At 45.6% G+C, this 19286-nt stretch overlaps 1 protein-coding gene across 1 annotated transcript in view; it reads left to right on the top strand.

Moving 5' to 3' along the window:
- The first annotated feature begins 10621 nt into the window (after positions 1-10621).
- Positions 10622-19286, top strand: part of znf407 (zinc finger protein 407) — a 119284-nt gene continuing 110619 nt past the window's right edge. Inside the window, exons 1-3 of the mRNA XM_078095351.1 lie at positions 10622-10909; positions 12249-12980; positions 13196-15391. Of these exons, the coding sequence (XP_077951477.1) occupies positions 12290-12980; positions 13196-15391 (2887 nt within the window). The 5' untranslated portion in view covers positions 10622-10909; positions 12249-12289. The remainder of the gene's footprint in view (positions 10910-12248; positions 12981-13195; positions 15392-19286) is intronic.

Consider the following 19286-nt stretch of genomic DNA (forward strand, 5'->3'; position numbering starts at 1 on the left):
CTATTCAGATGTCAATATATGAATTAAAAAGGGTGGAAAAATTAGAAGTTCCTGTACAGAAAGCTTGGGAGGGGATGGGAGTCAGACTTTGTGCTTTTTGTGCTTCAATGTTTCCAAGGTCAGACGTGGCTCATTTGGCGTGTCACTGTGCACAGGAGATTTGAGGAACTTTTCAATAAAAGGGTCTTTGCAAGTTATTTTATTTGGATCCCGGCAGTTTAACACCGAAACGCAACAACTAATTGAAAAGGTTACGTAAGAAGGTTTTATTCCGTTATGTATCGGTTTCCTCGTTAATCAGTAAAAAAATATCTGAGGCTTGACATTGAACATGAGCCTTGTCAATCAATACAAATCTTGATCTTTGGCAATGCCTAATGGTGGCACCCACAGATACACACACACAGATACACAACCGGGCAACACATGGAATAGCACACAAACAAAGATGCAGACCTATTTCCCATTTCTCTCACACACACAGGCAGGCAATGGTCTGGCTGTTGATTTAGTGTTGCCAGGGGAACCCGGGACTAAAAGATTCTGTACTCCAGATGTGTAATGAAAAAACAAGGGGACTTCCTGGTTCCTGAAGGACTTAAAGTGCTCGTCAACCTTTGTGTGTGTGTGTGTGTGTGTGTGTGTGTGTGTGTGTGTGTGTGTGCGTCTGCACACATTCAAATGCTTGTCAACTGAGTGACATCAGAAAAGAGTTCTCTCCGATTCAGACCCGCCCCTCCAAGAAGGACAGGACATTTTCTTCTCTCATCTTCTCACACAGGCGATTAACAGTGAAGGTTGTAACACACCCACGGGGCACACAATCAGAACACAGCGCGGGGAAAGCCTGTGTGGGACGAACGACACAAAATCAGACTGCGAGAGAAAGAAAGAGAGCCGGCACCGGCCTGTGATCTGCACAAGGCTACTGCACAGAACCAGATCCAGCAAGCCAGCATGCACCTCCCGCACAAGTCTGGCCTCTTTTAAAAAAACATTTGTTTCAAAAGGTTGTATGACATGTCAATATGAAGGGAGGCATGGGAGCCGCTGAGCGAGCGCGCTGCGCATGTGATTTAAACCTGAGCCATTTGAGTCACAAGGCAGAGAATGCACTTTGAAGAAAGGAGCCAGAACAGCTCCAACCCAACCACAAGTCATGTCTTACCGACAGGTCAAAGCACCACGTTTCTGTTATACTACCAATGGATCAAATCACCTCGTGTAATGTGAAAGGCGGCGCTCGCGGTGAGTTATCACCCAACCGGCGGCCGCTGGCCAATAGAGGGCAATGGGGCGTTGCACCAATACATATTACGTTTTTAACTGCAAAGTGGTAATGTGTTTTTAATACCTAAATCAACCTGGGATGTTTGCTGAAAATGATTTGATCGCCCTACCTAGAACATTTTCTACCAGCCTGCCACTGACTGATGGTTCCGTTAAGAACCCTGTGAATAAACGACTGGGTCAACATCTGTGTGGTGGCCAAGCAAGCGGACATCTTCATTCAGGCCTCCCCAAATGCTTCCACAGATTGGGTCCGTAGTAAAAAGAAAGAAGCTACTTAGTTACTTAGGACCTTAACTGTCTTTGCTACATATTCATTCGTCATTTAGACAATGTTTACCGCAGTTACCAAGACAAGCTGCCCCCCGAGCATCCTGGTCTGCCACAGCACAGCCCTGAAACTGAGACTCAGAGTGTGGCTGTGCCAAATGGACGAGAGGTTACAGTCCTGTGTGCGAGTGGTGCTGCTTTGCTCTCAGCACAATGTGTTCTCACGGGGGAGAAGCAGGTCTCGTCATCGTCCTGCCCAATGTACCCACTATTGTTATCTTCACTTTATTTCATTTATTTAGTTATTACTGCTGACATCTAAAACTGTTTGATGCCAGTTAGTTCCCCGGAGTCTTTATTTCTAAAACCTGAGTCAACACCCCCCACCCCCCATCGTCAGAGACGATCACAGCGGCACACTGCTGCGTATCAAACCGCTGAGCACAAACTTATCCGCTTTTTAATCTCCTCACCATCATTTGAAACATCACCACGTCTGAGCTCATCTATGAGCTCGTAATTCCCCCCCCCTGAATTACAGCGACTTTTCATGTGAGCGGTCATATCTTTTCTTCTCATCATTTTCGATTAAGCAACAATTTGAATCCAATATCCTAAATTAAATTAATTTGGGGAGAACTAAGAGATGCTTCAGCCATTATGATGAGGAAAAGGTTCGACCAGAATCATGTCTTTTAAAGACGCAATAGATTACTAACCACCCCCTACTGTCGTCTGGAACTAAATATTCCCGTGTAATACGGATACCTAAACGTCAGACTTAGTGAGTGCTATCTGGCACAGAAGTCACAGCACTTACACCGAACTGCACTGACTTGTCCTGCGAGGTCTTAATGCATCTCTCCCTCTACGCTCTTGTAGTAAAGTAGGTAAACTTCATTCACAAACGTGGGACCAGCAGGCACCTTTCCCAAAAAGCTCAGTAACGTTGTATGCCCTTAGTCCTCAATCTACAGAACAATAGGCTGAAAGAGAACAAGGCACTAAATCTGTTTGGGAAAATCACCCCTGCTCTCTCCCAGCCTACCGGACAGAGTCTCACCTGTTATTCTACAGCGAGGTTCCGTATTTGTTTCCCTTCCTCCCTTCCTCTATTAACCATCACATTTCTCCCTCTGACATCATGAACATACATTTTATTAATGAAGTATCAGATGCCCCTGACTACTACGTTGTAGTGGAACAATTTGTATCCTCAAAACTGACACTTCAACCAACCAACTTTTGTGCAAAACATTGGTGCAACTAAAATTAGCATGACGCTTTTTTTTTTCCAAACAGAGGGTCAAAATGACATCTTTCTCTGTACTACTGCATGAACGCTCTTGTGTTGCTGTTCGGGAGCGGAGGAGGCCCTGGAGGCGGCGACGCACTTAAGCCTTCGGGCCCCACTTGTGTGTTTTTGTAGACCAAACACTCAGTAAACCACAGCGGATACAAACGTTTCTCAGCCAGCGCAACACTGGTATGTCTGGGTGAGAAGAAAGGAAGGTTGTGTCCCCCGAAGATGTATAGCTTACGCCTCCGTGCACCCATCTAAGGTCAAGTCACTTTATATTCCATATGTCATATGAGTTAGTAAATAATCTTGAAATGTAATGTAATGCATGTACAGTATGGCCCAGGGGCAGTGATGCTGGACGCTGATGTTCGGGATCGTGTTCTTGCCATAAATCAAGTCATTGAGTTGATTATACGATAAATATTTATAACATCGATCAAACTAATTCATTTGAATACATTAATTCATCACGTTCCACATCTGCCAGAAGAGTCGGAGATAACAAAGGAAACATCAACAATAAAATTAATTTCTGGTTTAATACATCTCAGCCACAAGCACTAACCACAAAGACACATTGTTCTTATGTTACATTCCCATCCAGGCTTTTTTAGTGATATTTAAATATCCTACACCCCTCCAGGATTTTTGGCAAGAAACTTGCTGTTCTGGGAGAAACCGATGCAAGTGCCACTGCTTCAATCAGGCGCTCAGTTTCAGTCCCATGATGCAATATCACAACTGACCACACATGTTGATCATATCAAAGGCAGATAAGCAATGCTACATGACGCTCATTGCTTATCAACTGTGCAGGAGGTGTGCTGAAGCTTATCAAAAAACAGAGAAGGTGAGTTTAAGTACTCATGCCACAACACATTACTCTTCTATACTATAGTATATACGTTTGGGAATTTTATGTCTGTAGAGAGTTTATTTGAGATTTCTAAACTTTTTGAAGCCTTAAAGACGTTTTTTATAATTTTGCTTCTTTTTCTTCTTTTTCAAAAAGTGACAGATCGAAATGGTAGATTTACTATGGTTGATGTCTTGCAAGAACTGAAGTGTAAAAAAACAATTTCACAAGCCTTATGTTTTGGACAATTTCTTGGCTAGTTGCCTGGGATCTGGTCCAAGCCAAAAAAATATGAGTGCACATACCCCCCCTACCAGGTGCGGGGAGGTGTAAGTGTGTTATAGAATAAGACAGACCGTCTGTTTCCTCCTGCGTTTGCAGTCTTTGTTCTATGCGTAGCTATCCAGCTGCTGGCAGTAACTTCATATTTAATGTACTCACAGAGAGGTATTATATTTCTCATCGAACTAGCAAATGCATTTCCTAAAGTTTCCAACTTTCCTTCAATTTCTCTCTTCAGCCATCATCCCCGAGGCCATTTCAACCTGCGTGCAAATGTTTTCATGTTTGGATACTCTGTCCACGTCCACTTGTGTCTACGTGTGTACAAGTCTACGCGTACGTATCTGAAAGATAAATACATGAATACTGAGTCATTCAGTTAGTTGACTTCCAGTTTGATGTGGCTGTAACTGACAGAAAGCGCTCCAAACATCATCTGTCGAGGGTACGCAGCCCCTCTCAACTCACTCGCCCACTGCCACCAGCCAATTATCACTAATCACGTGAGTAACAGTGTGTGTGTGTCTGCGTGTGCTGTGTGTGTGAAAGTGTCTGAGAAGAGTGGGTCCTCTTGCATGTGCGTTTAAGTGAGGGAAGTGGAAAAGTGTGTGTGTGTGTGTGTGTGTTTGGAAAGCCTTTGTGGGGGTTGCTGTGCCTGATGGGTTTTTTGGGTTCAGCCCGAACACCAGCAGACGGCCTTGACACCATAATCACCATCACACACACACACACACACACACACACACACACACACACACACACAGGTCAATGCTACTACATGAACCTGCAAAGGAAAATAAAAACATTGCAAGCTTTACTTCAGGTGGGACCTCACATCCCAGACAGCAGCTCTGGGTAACATAAGTTTTCGAGCTGCAGGGTTTAACCCAGAAGGCGAGCTGTCATGGTGGGACATGACATTTTCCTCAGTAGTGTTTCTCATTCCATGGCAGTGGCAGGTTTTTACACCAATTCGGGACGTTACAATTTCCTAAATATAAACTGTGAGTGAATGTCAATGGATCTGCGTAGAAAAAGCACACTTTGTGGATGATCCAATGAGAAGTGTTTGCACATCCACTTAGAAGAGGCTAAAGCGAACTCATATCGCCGGTGATTCTTAACACTCAAAACATGACAGCAGCCCTGGTCGGGGGTCCTAATTAGATCTTGCCACTGGGAGGAGCACATTCAGCCCAACTGCCTCTGCAGGTCACCGTTAGAACTCGTGTTCACCTCAGCTGTGCTTTAACATTAATGACTGTGTTTAAACTTAACGAGGAACCTGGCAAAACATGACAAAAAAAAAGAAACTATATGGAGAGAATACGTGCGAGGATGTGATTGCAATAAGCGCACAATGAGAGATGTGAAGAGAGACCACTCTCAATCTAATTCATCCTGTCTCTTTGGGTGGGCCGGAGATAGCACTTGGATTTAAATCATGGCTGTTTGACTGATGCTGTACACAAGTGCCTCGCGGATGTTTAGATGACCGGCAGCAGTCATAAGGTGCTGAGTAATGCTTTCTGGGCTTTTTCCTTTTTTCTTTAAAAGCGACTTGTCTCCTGTAAGGACAATTAACCTCTCATTTCTCATGGCCTTTGTGTTGTTTACTATGGCTGAATTCATCACAATAGTCCTCATATTATGTGATTGTGGGGCTGAAAGGAATTTTGGGGTTCTTGAGCTCAGAAGATCCGTTCAAGAAGCAATAGTTACATGATGTTAAAAACACGCTCTGCAAACAAACTTTCTCTCTTTGTCCTGTGTCTTGTGCTTCTGTCCCCTAAGACTAATATCTCAAACCTTGAATGTTTAATATAAACATAACATTTGCAGGATACATGCATATAGTACTCAGGTACGTGTCCTGCAAGCGATTTTCCCCCCATGTGTTTTTTGGGGGCTTTTCAGCAAGTAGCTGAAGAAGTGAGCTGAATTCAGAGAGAAAGAGGGAAAGAAGGATTAACTATACTGGGCTCCACCCAAAGCAGTTTAAATGCCACGTTTAAACAGAAACGTCTCAGAAACACTTTCTTTCCCTCTGGCGTTCCTTTTCACTCACACACACACACACACACACACACACACAGAATGAATAGACACAGCGTTCACACACACACACACACACACACACAAAGGCCCTCCCCAGGTGATGCCTCCGACGCTGCCTAATGTGGTGTGAGGTAATGCTTCAAAGAAAGGATGGAGAGCTTGGAAAGGGAGGGGTGGGCGTGTGTTGGGTGTAAAAGAGCGATAGAGAAAGACCCCGGAGAAACAGGGTCCCGCAGCTGGCTGGCCTTACACGTTTTATTGCGTTTGATGCCAGACAACCACATAGAACTCTACGCAAGACCTTGATCCACCTTTTTGATAACTTTAAATACGGTTTATTCCATGTCGATGCAGCAGAAAGGGGACAGTAGTGGTAGCAGCGGTAGCCGTTTGGTGCCGTTTTACTCTAAACCCACACACTTCTTGTACCTGAGCCTGCGAACAGAGAAAAGCAGCTCCATCTAAATCCGGCAGGAACATGATCCGTGTATCAGCTCTGCTCTGGCTCAGATCCGGAGTGGAAAATGTCAGACCTTGAGAGATAGGGATTAGTCAAGCCAGTCTAAAGGAATGCTGCTGCGCATGCCTTCCATTCGGGATGGAGGTTTACTACAGTGGGGATACATGTTGAGGGTGGGCGGGAGCAGACCACTGAGGAGTGTGTCCCTGGAGGAGCGTGTGCCTTTAGACTAAAGCGATATTACCCAGTTTGTGTCCTTTAAACCCGAGAACACAAACGTCCCTGCGCCCCCATCCTGAGGCTGGCTTTTAAACCTGGCCTCGTGTTTACACAGTGAGGTGATGCGTTTTGGTAGTCTGCTGTGACCTCATGGTTTTAAAACAGCTGCTAGTACTATAATGAAGGAAAGAACACACACACACACATCACAGGGAGACAGAAATTAGGTTTCTGGGAGGGTGTGTGTGGGGAAGGGGGAGGTGGGGGTCATCATTCTTTTCTGTTTTCAAACCTACAACCTTTAATCCCAAATGTTTAATGTATTGATAAAAAGCCACGATTGCAGAGACCCTGCAGCTTCATAGCTGCAGCACAACTGTTTGATTGTGTTGTCCCAACATGATTTTTAGTAGGAAAGTATAGTTTTAGCAAGTGTAACAAGGAAATATACCTTTTAGAACGGCATGAATCAAAACATTGAGCAGACTTGCACTGTGTTTACCACAAATTTCTATTTTAAACAAATATAACGTAACATTTTATCCCTACATGACAAAGATATGACACTTGATTGAATGGAAAAACTATAAAAAGAATGTTCCTGTCCACTCAATTGTAAAGAAAGAAATCTATTTAAAGTCTCATTTCGGCTGGTTCTGTGAATTTCACATAAATATGTCCTTATCTGGTATCCCTGGGGTGTAAATGTGTTTGTATGATCTTTCTCTTTTATCCTGTAGTCGTATTCCCTGAAACACTATTACAGGATTATCACTTTCGGGCAAGAATATTGTCTTTCAGCACACAGTTTCTGCAAGATGTGTCTCGGCTGTTGCCATGACAACGCATAAAAACACACACACACACATAGTGAGGTTGTGGCTGAATGTGGCTGACGTGTGATAAATGTGCTGACTGCTCCCTCTGGTGGTTTGAAGTTATCCTCCGTCTTGTCAAACCAGGGCCTGATAAGTTGTTCTGTGTTTATTAGCTGATAAACACACAGGAAGTGTTAATAGCATCATTTTTATGAGTAACATTTGTATTAATGGTAAGGTGAAACTGGCCGGTATTCATTTGTTTGATCAAACTCAGTGATCTCACAAAAATCTGCAAGAAACAGCTGTTCTTGACTTGCACAATGTGCCTCAGGGGCGGTTTAGCATCAGTCCAGCAGCTGACTTTGTAGTGCGCTAGCAGACACGTATCAATGCAACATTTTGTGAGTAGATTATCCCATGCCATCTATCTTCTACATGCAGCCACAGGTAGAGCAAACACACTCACACAATGGACTCAGAGGACCACAGCAAGGTGGGGGAATATGGGGCAACATTGGAAACAAGAGCAATAGTCATTAGAGAGCGACAACAGGATCCGTCTTGCACTGCTGCCAGTTTCCGGGGTATTCTTGCAAATGAATACTATTCCACAGATAAAATGTACAACTTCATAGTTACACAAACAGACATCGTGGGTCTCTGCCGCTCGTCTGCTTTTACTCAATTGACGGCCGAGTGGCAGCACAGGTATATTTTGTTATGTGGTTGATTGAAGCTGCTCATTTCAAAGTTATTTTGAGAACCCAACTCCTTAACGAAAGCGATTGAGGGAAATTTCATCCTAACCTATAAGGTGCAAAATGAAGCTTAAGTCGGATACATCATAGAAAGAGAAGCACAGACCTGTGCGGATCAGCTGCTTCAGTTTCTGCTTCATTGTACGAGCTACTTGCGTCTCACAGCTTAGGTCCATCATGATGTTATAGTACCACCTCTGCTTTTAGTAAGCCCAATCACATACACAGGCCCACAGTCCTGAGAGGAGTGATCAGGCAACTTTTTGAAAACACCTGTTTGCATTGAGGCCAACAGGCCCAATCCTTGGTCCTTGGCACGCAAGGCCCAATCCCAATCTCCACCCACGCCGACACACTTCGGCCAACTCTGTGAGGGTTTAGTTGAGTCCGACTGTCAAATTGTGTTTGAGGGCTCTCTGGCAGAAATGTATGCCCTTTATTAAAATCAATGATTAAAGACAATATAAAAACAATATGAAGACATAAAATATGTAATGTCATTTAATATAAGCTGTTTTGACAAAAAAAAGTAAAAGCCTTTATTAAATTGACCTCATCTTGTGAGGAAAGAGCCTGGAGGACGTTAAAATCTAGGGAATACAAAATATCAAAATAAATGACCACAATTGTACAATTTTTTTTTGCGTTGCCTTAGTGACACAATATTTTGCAGAAAACTGCTGTCCTATTTGTAATTACACATGTTCAAGCTCTTGGAGACTCTCACACTGAAGCATTTACGAAGAGACGCCAGTAAGTACATGAGAGCACAATGGTCTGCGCCAAATATTTCCATATAATGTTGTCTCTAGTTGTGTTTTGTTTTTGTTTCTACTACGCATTCATTTCATAGAGCATCACTTAGAAACAGTTAGTGTACATGAAACAGTTCTTTGTTACCAACACAAAATTGTTGAGATAACTTGTATCCAGTAAAATGTGTTTTGCGAGATGACTGTCTGTGTATCAGACGTATGTCTCGGTAAACATTAACCTCTATCTCCAGATTCATGACAGCTTTCATATGACTTGATATCCAGACCACATTCAGTAATTACTAAAAGTAAAAAAAACTCAAAGTTTTATCAACAGAACTCATCTGACATATGAATAACAAGAACTAGTAATGGCCTTTTCTGTATAATTTTATCTCCTTAAGTGAGAAATTCCAAAATCTAAGGCCGACAGTCTGTTGATTTCACTGCAGAACTTTACAAAGAGCATGGCGAAGGCAGAGGCAGTGTCCGGTCCACCAAAGCCAGCCTGCTCCCTTTTAATAGACAACTAATGGAGAAAAATGAATGATGAATCCTAATGAAATATGGGAGAGGAAGGAGGAGAGGAATGTGTTTCCAACCATCCATGTCATATAATTTTGACTGTGATGAATTAAAGAAAATTATTGCAAAGTAAACTGTGTATTTATTGCAGGAGGTATAATTTATCACCTCCTGACCTGTCAGACTACTTAATCAATTAATGCCCAAGCATTAATCAATCTTCAGTATTTCCATGAAGCTAACAATGGATGTCATATGGAAGTGGTGATTCATCACAGGCTGACCATTTGAGAAGAAAATATACACTGCCTCTGCATAGGGCACATGCCGAACCTACTTTAAATATAAATAATAATGCAAATAGTTCTCACATTATCATAATAATTAAATGACAGTTCAGAAAGGTAAAATAATGGGCTGGGAAGAAAACATGAACATTTACGTCCAGATTATTTAGAATGAAACCACAGTACTAAGCAGTCTTTTGAAAAATGGGCTAAATAGATATTTCTTTTCACAAAACGCATTTTGCATATGATGTGCAGTAAAACTATTTCAACAGTTGTTATGGTTTATGATAGATATTTATGTACATATTTGAATGTGCATGTAGAATATTTCATATTTTAAAAAGCATGAGTAACACATCCTGCGGAAATGTTGGAGATCTTTTCGATTCAGCAATTTATTGTGAATCCACAATTATGTTGAAATGCTGTCAAATGTAGACGTCGCTTCAACTTTCACTTTTGAGCCAATTATAAACGTATTTTTAATGGAAATGTGCTCGCTGGGAATTCTCCCCGTTGGTAATCCACGAAATTAAGCTTTCATCACCTTCAGGTAATTTACTAATAACACGTGTGCTCGGTCCTACTTGTGACGAAATACATGCACGTAATCAAGAGCAATGCAGTGAGTTGTTTTCATTCAAACTAATCTCTTACGTATGCATGGTGCTCCGCATGTCTGGTCGTGTACTCTGAAGTAAAATGTGACATTAAATGCATCACTTCCTGTCTGTGTGTGTCGTACGGATCACAATACTGAGGAACAGCACAAGCCGATTTTCAAATTTACCCCAGAGCCGTCTTGGCATTTTCCAATGAGAACACTGTCACAAATTATTGGATCAGCCCAATACTTTAGATCGATTTCCCCACAGAACGAGAATGCGTCATGTGACCGAATCAGCTGATCTGGAAAAAGAGCCGTTGGTGACGCCTCGTGTGACGCATGGCTTACGCTACGGTACGCCATTTGTGTCTAGCAGCAAAAAGCGCGGACAGTGGAAATAGTCGTATAACAAGAGGTAAGTACAATTGAGGTTTAAATGTATTTCCTAATAATGACAGGAGCTGAATTTATCAGAACGATTGACGGCTCTTGTGGGTGTTTTTAGGGCCTGTTTCGGGCACATAGAGCACTGTTTTAGGGTTCGATGTTAGCCTCCTTTTTGGGCCACTGTGATGCCGTCGTTTTCCAAACCATGGATCAGCTCAGACCCGCCTTTGTCACGCGCTGATTGGACCGCCCGGCTGATGGAGCAATTTCATTGGACGTTCGACGCGTGTCTCAAAGTACAGTCGAGAAACATGTCGCTAGTTAGCAAGTTAGCCGCGGTAGCCAGGAGCAGAATTCACAACAACTTCCCCTCACATATGTTTAGGTCAAAGGGCAATCTTCGCCGTTACGATTTTAAACGTGGTTTATTATATTGCAGCACGCGACAGTGGAAGTTTCACTTTTAACATTTTTTTTTACGGATTCTACGTTCACGTTTGCAAGCACAAGTACATCGAGGCTTAAGTTAACGTTATAATGACCCACTGCACACATCAAACGTACATCTACCGTTAGCTGACGTACATTTATTATATATTACCTACTTGAATCCTTGCTAATAAAGAATACAATGCAGCCCAAAGGGTACATTAGTATACTTGTGAACCGTTGGGCTTACTGTCCTCTATGCTGGGCTGAAACGTATCGTTTGTCCCCTACATTTTAAACAAATCCTGTACAATATGGTCACAGCGAATCCTGCAAATAAGTAAAACACCAGCAAATGATAAATAACAAGCACCAGTCTTTGTAATGTATGGGAAAAGAAACATTCCGCACACAGAGAAAATACATGCAAATATAGTTGCACTGAGCTTTCGTGAGTGCTTTAGAATTACATTGACTCTACGCAGCAGAATAACACGCTGAGACTGTTCCAACAGTGTAACATTAGAAATATGGTTATTTATAACTAACTGTGAAGCTAAACTTGAAATGCTTTCACTGGTGCAATTCTGGCAACTTCTGATGCGCTATTAATTATGTCCGTGAGCATTTAGTAATGTTTCTTAAACCAGCTTTGTATAAATGGGCGTTTATTAAATGGCTTTGACTTAAGTGGACTTGTTTTGGCAATAAATGAACTGCTACAGCAAGATCTCATTCCACAGAACAGTTTGTGCCTGGAAGCACTAGATGGCGACATTTACTCGTGTTTACGCAAACACGAGGTCAAATGAAAAATGGAATGTTAAGCAACAAAATTCGTGTCAAATGCACTCTACTTCTTTCCAGAATGTTTCACTAAATTGTGTTTCATACAATCGAAGATGCCAATGACATATTCAGTTTGTGTCCTTCCACAGTTTGATCCAGCTCTGATGATAGTGTTCAACGTCACCTTCGTATGATCATAGCGGGCTATGAAATGGATAAAGCATTGACATCAGGAAAGGAGGCTGATGGGGACAAAGGTGCTGAAGATGACCCTATTGGGAAGGTGCAGCCAGGTGACGTGGAAATTGAGGAAACCCAAAGTGACTCACCTGGTGGGGCCGCCAAGTCCAATGAAGCAGAGGAGGAGGTTACTGCGACGATACCGCGGCCGGACTCCGTACCAGTAGAGGGGGATAATCTCTGCGCTGTTTGTGGCTTCTCAGCCAAATGTCCAAGATCACTGAAGATCCACTTTTCAAGAAAGCACGGAAAGACTTCAAAGAATACCAAGAGAACTGCAAAGCCAGCTGAAGAGCATGTGTCAGACGGAAGTCCAGCTGAAATCAAACCGGAAGTGGACATGGAGACTGAGGGTGCCGCTGAAGTGCAACAAAGTCGGGAGCCCGATCTCGGCGAGTCGAGATTGGCAGCCGATGACGATGGCGGCAACGCAACTAGTTTAACCAAAAAGGCAACTGCGTTGGACAAAGAGCAGGCGGATCAAGAGGGGGCAGTCCCCTCCCAAGAGAGAAGAGTAAGCAAGAGAACCCCCAAACCCAAGATGATATATTCATGCAACTTCTGTGGACAAGAGTTTCGCGACAAGTCCCCTCTGGATGTGCACATCCAGAGCTACCACACCAAAGACACCCCGTACACGTGTGAGTATATGCTATCCTTAAGTTCAGTGCAAGTGGGAATTCAGAGATCTAAAGATTTTTGATAGCTTGTACGGTAGTTTGTTGCATCAAAATATTGATAGATTTGTCCAAATGTCAAGATCGCAACTACATCATCTCTTTCCCTTAATATGAAAATGTTTCAAATGATACCGAAAAGTGGCTTGAAAAAGTGTGTCCTTTGGAATGTTTTTCAGTTGAGGCCGGCGAGAACATGGACCAAGAGAAGAAGGCCGAGAATCCTGTCGGCACCCCGAAGGCGGCTCCGACCAGAGTGGCCCCGAAACGTGCGTTCAGCAGGTTCCAGCTCAAGTGTTCGCACTGCGACTTCAGGGTCAGCAACCCCGCGCTGCTGGAAAACCACACGAGGATAAAACACCTGAACCAGGAGTGGTACCGCTGCAAATTGTGCAACTTCCTCTCGGCCACCTCCGAGTGGATGGACGCTCACCTGTGCTCGGACGCTCACGTGCAGCAGCAGAAGGGAGAGAAAAGCAGCGACGGCGCCTCGTTTGACCTCTACGTCGAGAGCGTGAGGGGCGGCGGCGTCGAGGAGCTCGCCGCGGTGGAGGACCTGGCGGAGGTGTCTCGTGGAGGGGGCGCGGCCGCTCCGACGGAGGGTGCCCAGAAATCCGAGGCGGCCTCCGCAGCCGCGTCGGTTGAGGAAGAAGATTCGGAGCTCGAGCCCCCCAGAAAGAAGAGAGGCAGACCGAAACAAGGGTCCTCCACCACTTGTGGGTACTGTGGCCTGGTCGTGTCCAACGCCACCAACCTCACCGTCCACGTCCGCCGCAAGCACAGCAAGGAGTACGGCTACAGCTGCACTCTGTGCAACTACAGCTGCGTGACCAAAGGGGACATGGATCGCCACTGCATCACCAAGAAACACGTGAGGCGGGCGCAGGAGTGCGCCAGCAACAACAACAACAACAACAGCAGCAGCGGCAACAATTGCATGAGTGCGTCACCGCAGGAACCCGCCGACGAACCAAAGGCCGATCCGCAGAGCGCCGACAAGGAGCCGGAATCTGACGACTCGGCCACCAAGGAGTGCGGCGGGGAAGACCAACCGCCGTCGGACTCGAGCCCGAAAAAGAGTAAATACGACTCGGTCGGCGCTTGCAGCTCTTGCGATTTCGTCGCCCAGTCGATCCCCTCGCTCCATCTTCACGTCAAGAGAAAGCACACCAAAGATTTTGAGTACGTCTGCCTGGCGTGTTGCTACTACGCCGTAACGAGCAGGGAAATGTCTCGCCACGCCTTCACAGAGAAGCACAAGCAGAAGAGCCAGAGGTACCTGGAGCCGCTCGGCAGCGAGGAGCGGAAAGCGTCGACGCTCCCTTCTGAAGAGGTCGCCGAGCTAGCGGAGGCAGACCCTGATCCTGAAAGTGAGTGCATCGGCCCGACAGAGGGGTCCGAGTCTCGCTCCACAGACGGCCGAGCCGCCGACGGTCCAAACGCCGAGCCCGTCGCCGCCGCCGAGAAGCGGGAAGAGTGCGCCTCGTCCCCCAGTAGCGGTGAAGCCGATCCAACCAACGATGCCGCGGGAGCCGCGGAGGTGTGTGAACCCCAGCAGGCTCCGGCGGAGGAGGAGGAGGAGGAGGCGGAGGAGGATCGGTCCACGCGGCTGAAGAGCCGGGTGGAGGCGGCCCCAAACGCAGCCGAGGGGCTTTCCGACGCGGAAAGTGAAACCTCCCCCTCCGACACGCAAATATCCAGCGCTCTTCCCTACGACGCCTGCATCGTGTCCATGAAGGCCCTCGCCGAGCAGGAGCAGCAGATGCAGGCTCAAGACCTGGCCCAGGAGGGTGAGGCGGCCGCCGCTTGTCTGACCGGAGGGGCGCCGACGGCCGCCGGCTTCCTGTCCCACGACTCGGCGTACATCAGGAAGCTCCGGCGCAAGATAATGATGGTGAGCGCGGAGGACAACCGAAGCAGCGCGCGCATCCGCTGCGAGGACTGCGGCTTCATGGCCGACGGCGTCAGCGGCCTCAACGTCCACATCTCCATGAAGCACCCGTCCAAGGAGAAGCACTTCCACTGCCTGGTGTGCGGCAAGTCGTTCTACACCGAGAGCAACCTGCACCAGCACCTGACCAGCGCCGCCCACCTGCGCAACGAGCGCAACAGCGTGGAGGCGCTGCCCGAGGGCGGCGCCAGCTTCAAGTGCGTGAAGTGCACGGACCGCTTCGGCACGGAGCAGGACCTGTTCGTTCACATCAAGGAGAAGCACGAGGAGCTCCTGAGGGAGGTCAACAAGTACGTGCTGGAGGACACCGAGCAGATAAACCGCGAGCGCGAGGAGAACCAGGGCAGCGTGTGCAAGTACTGCGGCAAGGTGTGCAAGAGCAGCAACTCCATGGCCTTCCTGGCACACATTCGCACGCACACCGGTACGTATGCGTCTTCAAATTGACACACACACACACACACACACTCTGTTCGTCACATGCACGGCATACATGCACCAATGCAGTATGCATGCTGGGGAGTAGCAGGTCAAGGGTATTATCTCATGTTTTTTGTATACAATACCTCATATTTTAAAGCAAAGTCTAAACCGTAGTAACAAATGCTGCATTTCAAATGCATTGTTCTTTCATCAACGTATTTGAACTAGTAATTCGATTTAGTCGTTCAACCTTCTTCTGCCGGGTTTGAATCCTTTTTATGGCACCAACCACGTCCCGTTTTTACCAAAAGAAAAACGCACACTTTGTGTGGCTGCTCGGCACTAAGGCCTATTTGTTTTTAGGTACAATTGCATCGCGCCTCCTCTTAAGGCCGCTATCTGCTGCAGCCAGGTAATAGCTGTTTCAGTAGAGGTGAGGGTAAAGACTGATTGAGCTTCAGACCAGCAGGAGAGACGCTAATGGACCCCAGATTGGGATTCCCTGAGCAACGCTTGGTCCGAGACATGTGCGACTCATAATTGATGTGTCCATTACCAAGACTCAGTTGTAATTATAGTCAATAAGTCTCTGTAAATGTGTTAAAGCTTAGGCTAAAAGCATTGGAGGTCCAAAGAGAGGTGGGCTAATAATTTAAAATAATCAATGCAGACGTATTCAAAGCCTTTAATTTCCCTTGTGTCTGTACGTCCATGTTTGTGTGTGCGTGTGTGCGTGTGTGCGTGTGTGTGTGTGTGTGTGTGTGTGTGTGTGTGTGTGTGCGCGCGCGCTCCCACACCTAGCCAACGTGTGTATATGTCAGCCTTCACGGCTTGCTGATTATCCTCAATCCATTAAGATTTATCTTGTCATTTATAATGCAAAGCAGGGCGGCGTTGGTCAGGACTCTCGGCGGGGAAATGTCCAGCAGGTTAAGAACATAGGGCGCTCCATTACTCCTCCCTGACCATGTGTATTAATTGCTTTTAAAATCAACTTAATGCAGGGACGAGATGTGAGGGCGACATCGATAAATGCCCTTTTCTGCCTCCTATGGTTCATCCCCCTTTCAGCCCAAACTTTAATGGGACTTTAATTGAAGTTCATGCTCTGTGCTTACCATGTCTGCGCGTGATTTTGTGTGTGTGTGTTGGAGATAAAATAGGATTTTTTTTTTTAACTCTGGCTCAGCGGCCTGAAGGCTTTTTGTGTACATATCGTAGCTTTCGTCAGAAAACCGCAAGATAATATTCCCTCGCTGAACACAGGGCAAAGTACTTAAAGCAGTGTGTGCACATCAAGTTCCCATGAATGAGTGTTGAGAGGGACAGTTTCCCGTTGAAGGAAACCTGTTTGGTCCTCTTAGTGCAGCATGCACGCCAGTCACCTTGTGGGCACAAAGTCAGATTGCTTAAAGTTGCGAGGAGGTTAAAACCCGGATGATTAATGTGCAGCCACCACTTTCTTCTTATTAACGAATAGTCTCGATGTATTCATCATTTTACACTGCGTCATAATTCTTCAGTTTTGAGGTCACTTACCTAAAGTTACTTAGTAAAATGAAATAAATGAAAGCTGTGACACTGAGGTCCCAACAGATGGCTTCCAGTCAAGGGCACATCTCCAGCTTTCAAATGATGAATACTTTATTTTTACTTTAAGGTTTACCTCTTTTTATTCGATTGAGTTATGTTCTTGTTTATGGGAATTACTTCCATTTACGCTCTTCTTATCTGTGGGAAGCAGCCATTTCTCTTCATTTTGACAACATATGCCATTCGTTGTTATTGCTACGTTCCCTCATTACAGTGAATTATTTACCTTTTTCAATGGCGGCCATTTATTCTGGAAGTTTTCTTGTGGGGCTGTGGAGGCGCACAGCGGGGGGTCTGCCTGTTTCTGGGCTGGGAGCACGTCCAGATCCTTTTAATTAAGGCCTGGTTTTTATTCACTTGATTAATCAGGGAAATCAGGAGACGGTGGTGGGAGGCTGCACACAGATTTGTCAATTTGTCCCTTAAAGGAGACGTGTACACATGCTTGCAGTTTTGCCAACGAGGCTTCAGCTGGAATTTGCATTTTGAGCTAAATTGGTCACTTTTTCACAGGAGTGAGCTGTCTGACCTCAGCCCGGGGCTTTAAGCAAGACACACACGTGCATGCATGCAGCCTCGCACACAGGATGTGATGCTTGTTGGTACATAGAAGGGAAAATGAAGAAATGAAGTGTAGAACAGGTCAGACCTACAAAAATGGTATCTTTTGATATGGGATTTTTATGGCATATTTAGGGTCTACTGGAAGCCATGTATCTCGTTGAAAGGGCCTGTGCAGCGGCTTATTTCAACTCATCCCATTTTGATTTCTATCATTTATGCAGTAAAGTGGCCCGGTAGAATCACGTTTTGCACTCCTCTAGCAGACCGTCAGTTTCCCACACGACAGATGTGCAGCGCGGCGAGTGACCCGGATTAAAACTCGTCTTTACCGATTACAAAGAAGCAGATGATCGCGAGGAATACCAATCCGTTTTGTAAAGCTTCCTGTCCCTTTTATTTACAGGATATGAAACCCGTGTGTTCAATCAAATACCATAATATTATTGACCAGCTTCATTGATGTCAAAATTGAAAAAGAATAAGACTTGATAAATAATGGTGTGGTTGGCTGAGATGCAGCCTTATAACCCCATGAAAGGACGACTGACAATATGTGACGTCTAAGACTGTACGTTGCGTCACATCAGGATATCGATGCCCCCCCGTCCCTCCCCGGTCCTCCTCCTCCAGCTTCCAGTTACTGTGTAACCAATTTTCCTTCCTTGTGCTGAGGTGCACAGGTGAAGTTCTAATCCACATATTCTACAGTCAAACACAAGTGTTGGCAGACTACAGTTATTTTGGATCCTTGATACGTGCCATGATATGAGATCATGATAACTTCTACCGGCTGTGAGGATGTATGAGGTTGGACGTCGTGGCCGGAGGCTCTCAGGTGCTCACTGTGTATTTCAGACCAACAAAATAAAAAAAAAAAGTGGATTTTTATTCATACGAATGGATCATGTTTTAATTCTCTTCCCCCAAAACTCGAAGCTTGGCGGCGAGGATACGACGAGTGCTTCGCCGTAAGAGAGTGAGCCGTTGCATGCGGTCCTCCTCTCCTCGCAGGAAATGAATTAGTCATTCCCCGTCTCATCGGGGAAGTGAGACGAGCCATCGCCTCTGTGTGGATGGCAATATTAATTTAACATGACACCGCATTGATGGTCAATTTCAGCTTCACGGAGGCTGTTTAAGTGGAGTGGTGGAGTATTAATGTGATAAGATGTGGGAACTGAGGGACGTTGCATCTCCCTCCTTGCTGCCATGTCTCATGCTCAGCCAGCCATCTGGACGAATCCGCTCCCCACACGCCCCCCTCTCACCTCAACGTTAGGTTGTGTGTGTGTGTGTGAGCGAGTGATTGTCTCTCCTTCTGTTTGTCCACGGGTGCTTGTCTTATGCATTCAATGTGTGCGTCTGCATGCACATGCATAGGTGTGATGGTGGGTGTGGTGTGAGTGTGCGCGTCTTTTTGTTTTAGTTCTTTTACGGGTGTTGATGACCGTGTTGTGTGCGATTTGTGTGTGAAAGTGTCCGCACATCGAGGTGTGAAGTGTGTTTACGTATAGGAGCTCTAATGTTTGTCCGCCTTTTAGTTGCGACTGTGCAGTGATTTGTGCGTACTGTAGGGACATGTGAAATGAAGAGGCTGCCTCCCCCCCGACCCCCCCTCCGTGTTTATGGGCCTTGTTAGCGCGCGCTTTCCTTTCAATCTTCGTTACCGGCTTAAAATTCGATGTGTCGTACTTCCAGCTCACAGCAAGTGAACCGTGTATGAACGAATTAGTAATCTA

The sequence above is a fragment of the Gasterosteus aculeatus genome, chromosome 20 (genome assembly GCF_964276395.1).
Source record: "Gasterosteus aculeatus chromosome 20, fGasAcu3.hap1.1, whole genome shotgun sequence".
In the NCBI taxonomy this organism is placed as follows: Eukaryota; Metazoa; Chordata; class Actinopteri; order Perciformes; family Gasterosteidae; genus Gasterosteus; species Gasterosteus aculeatus.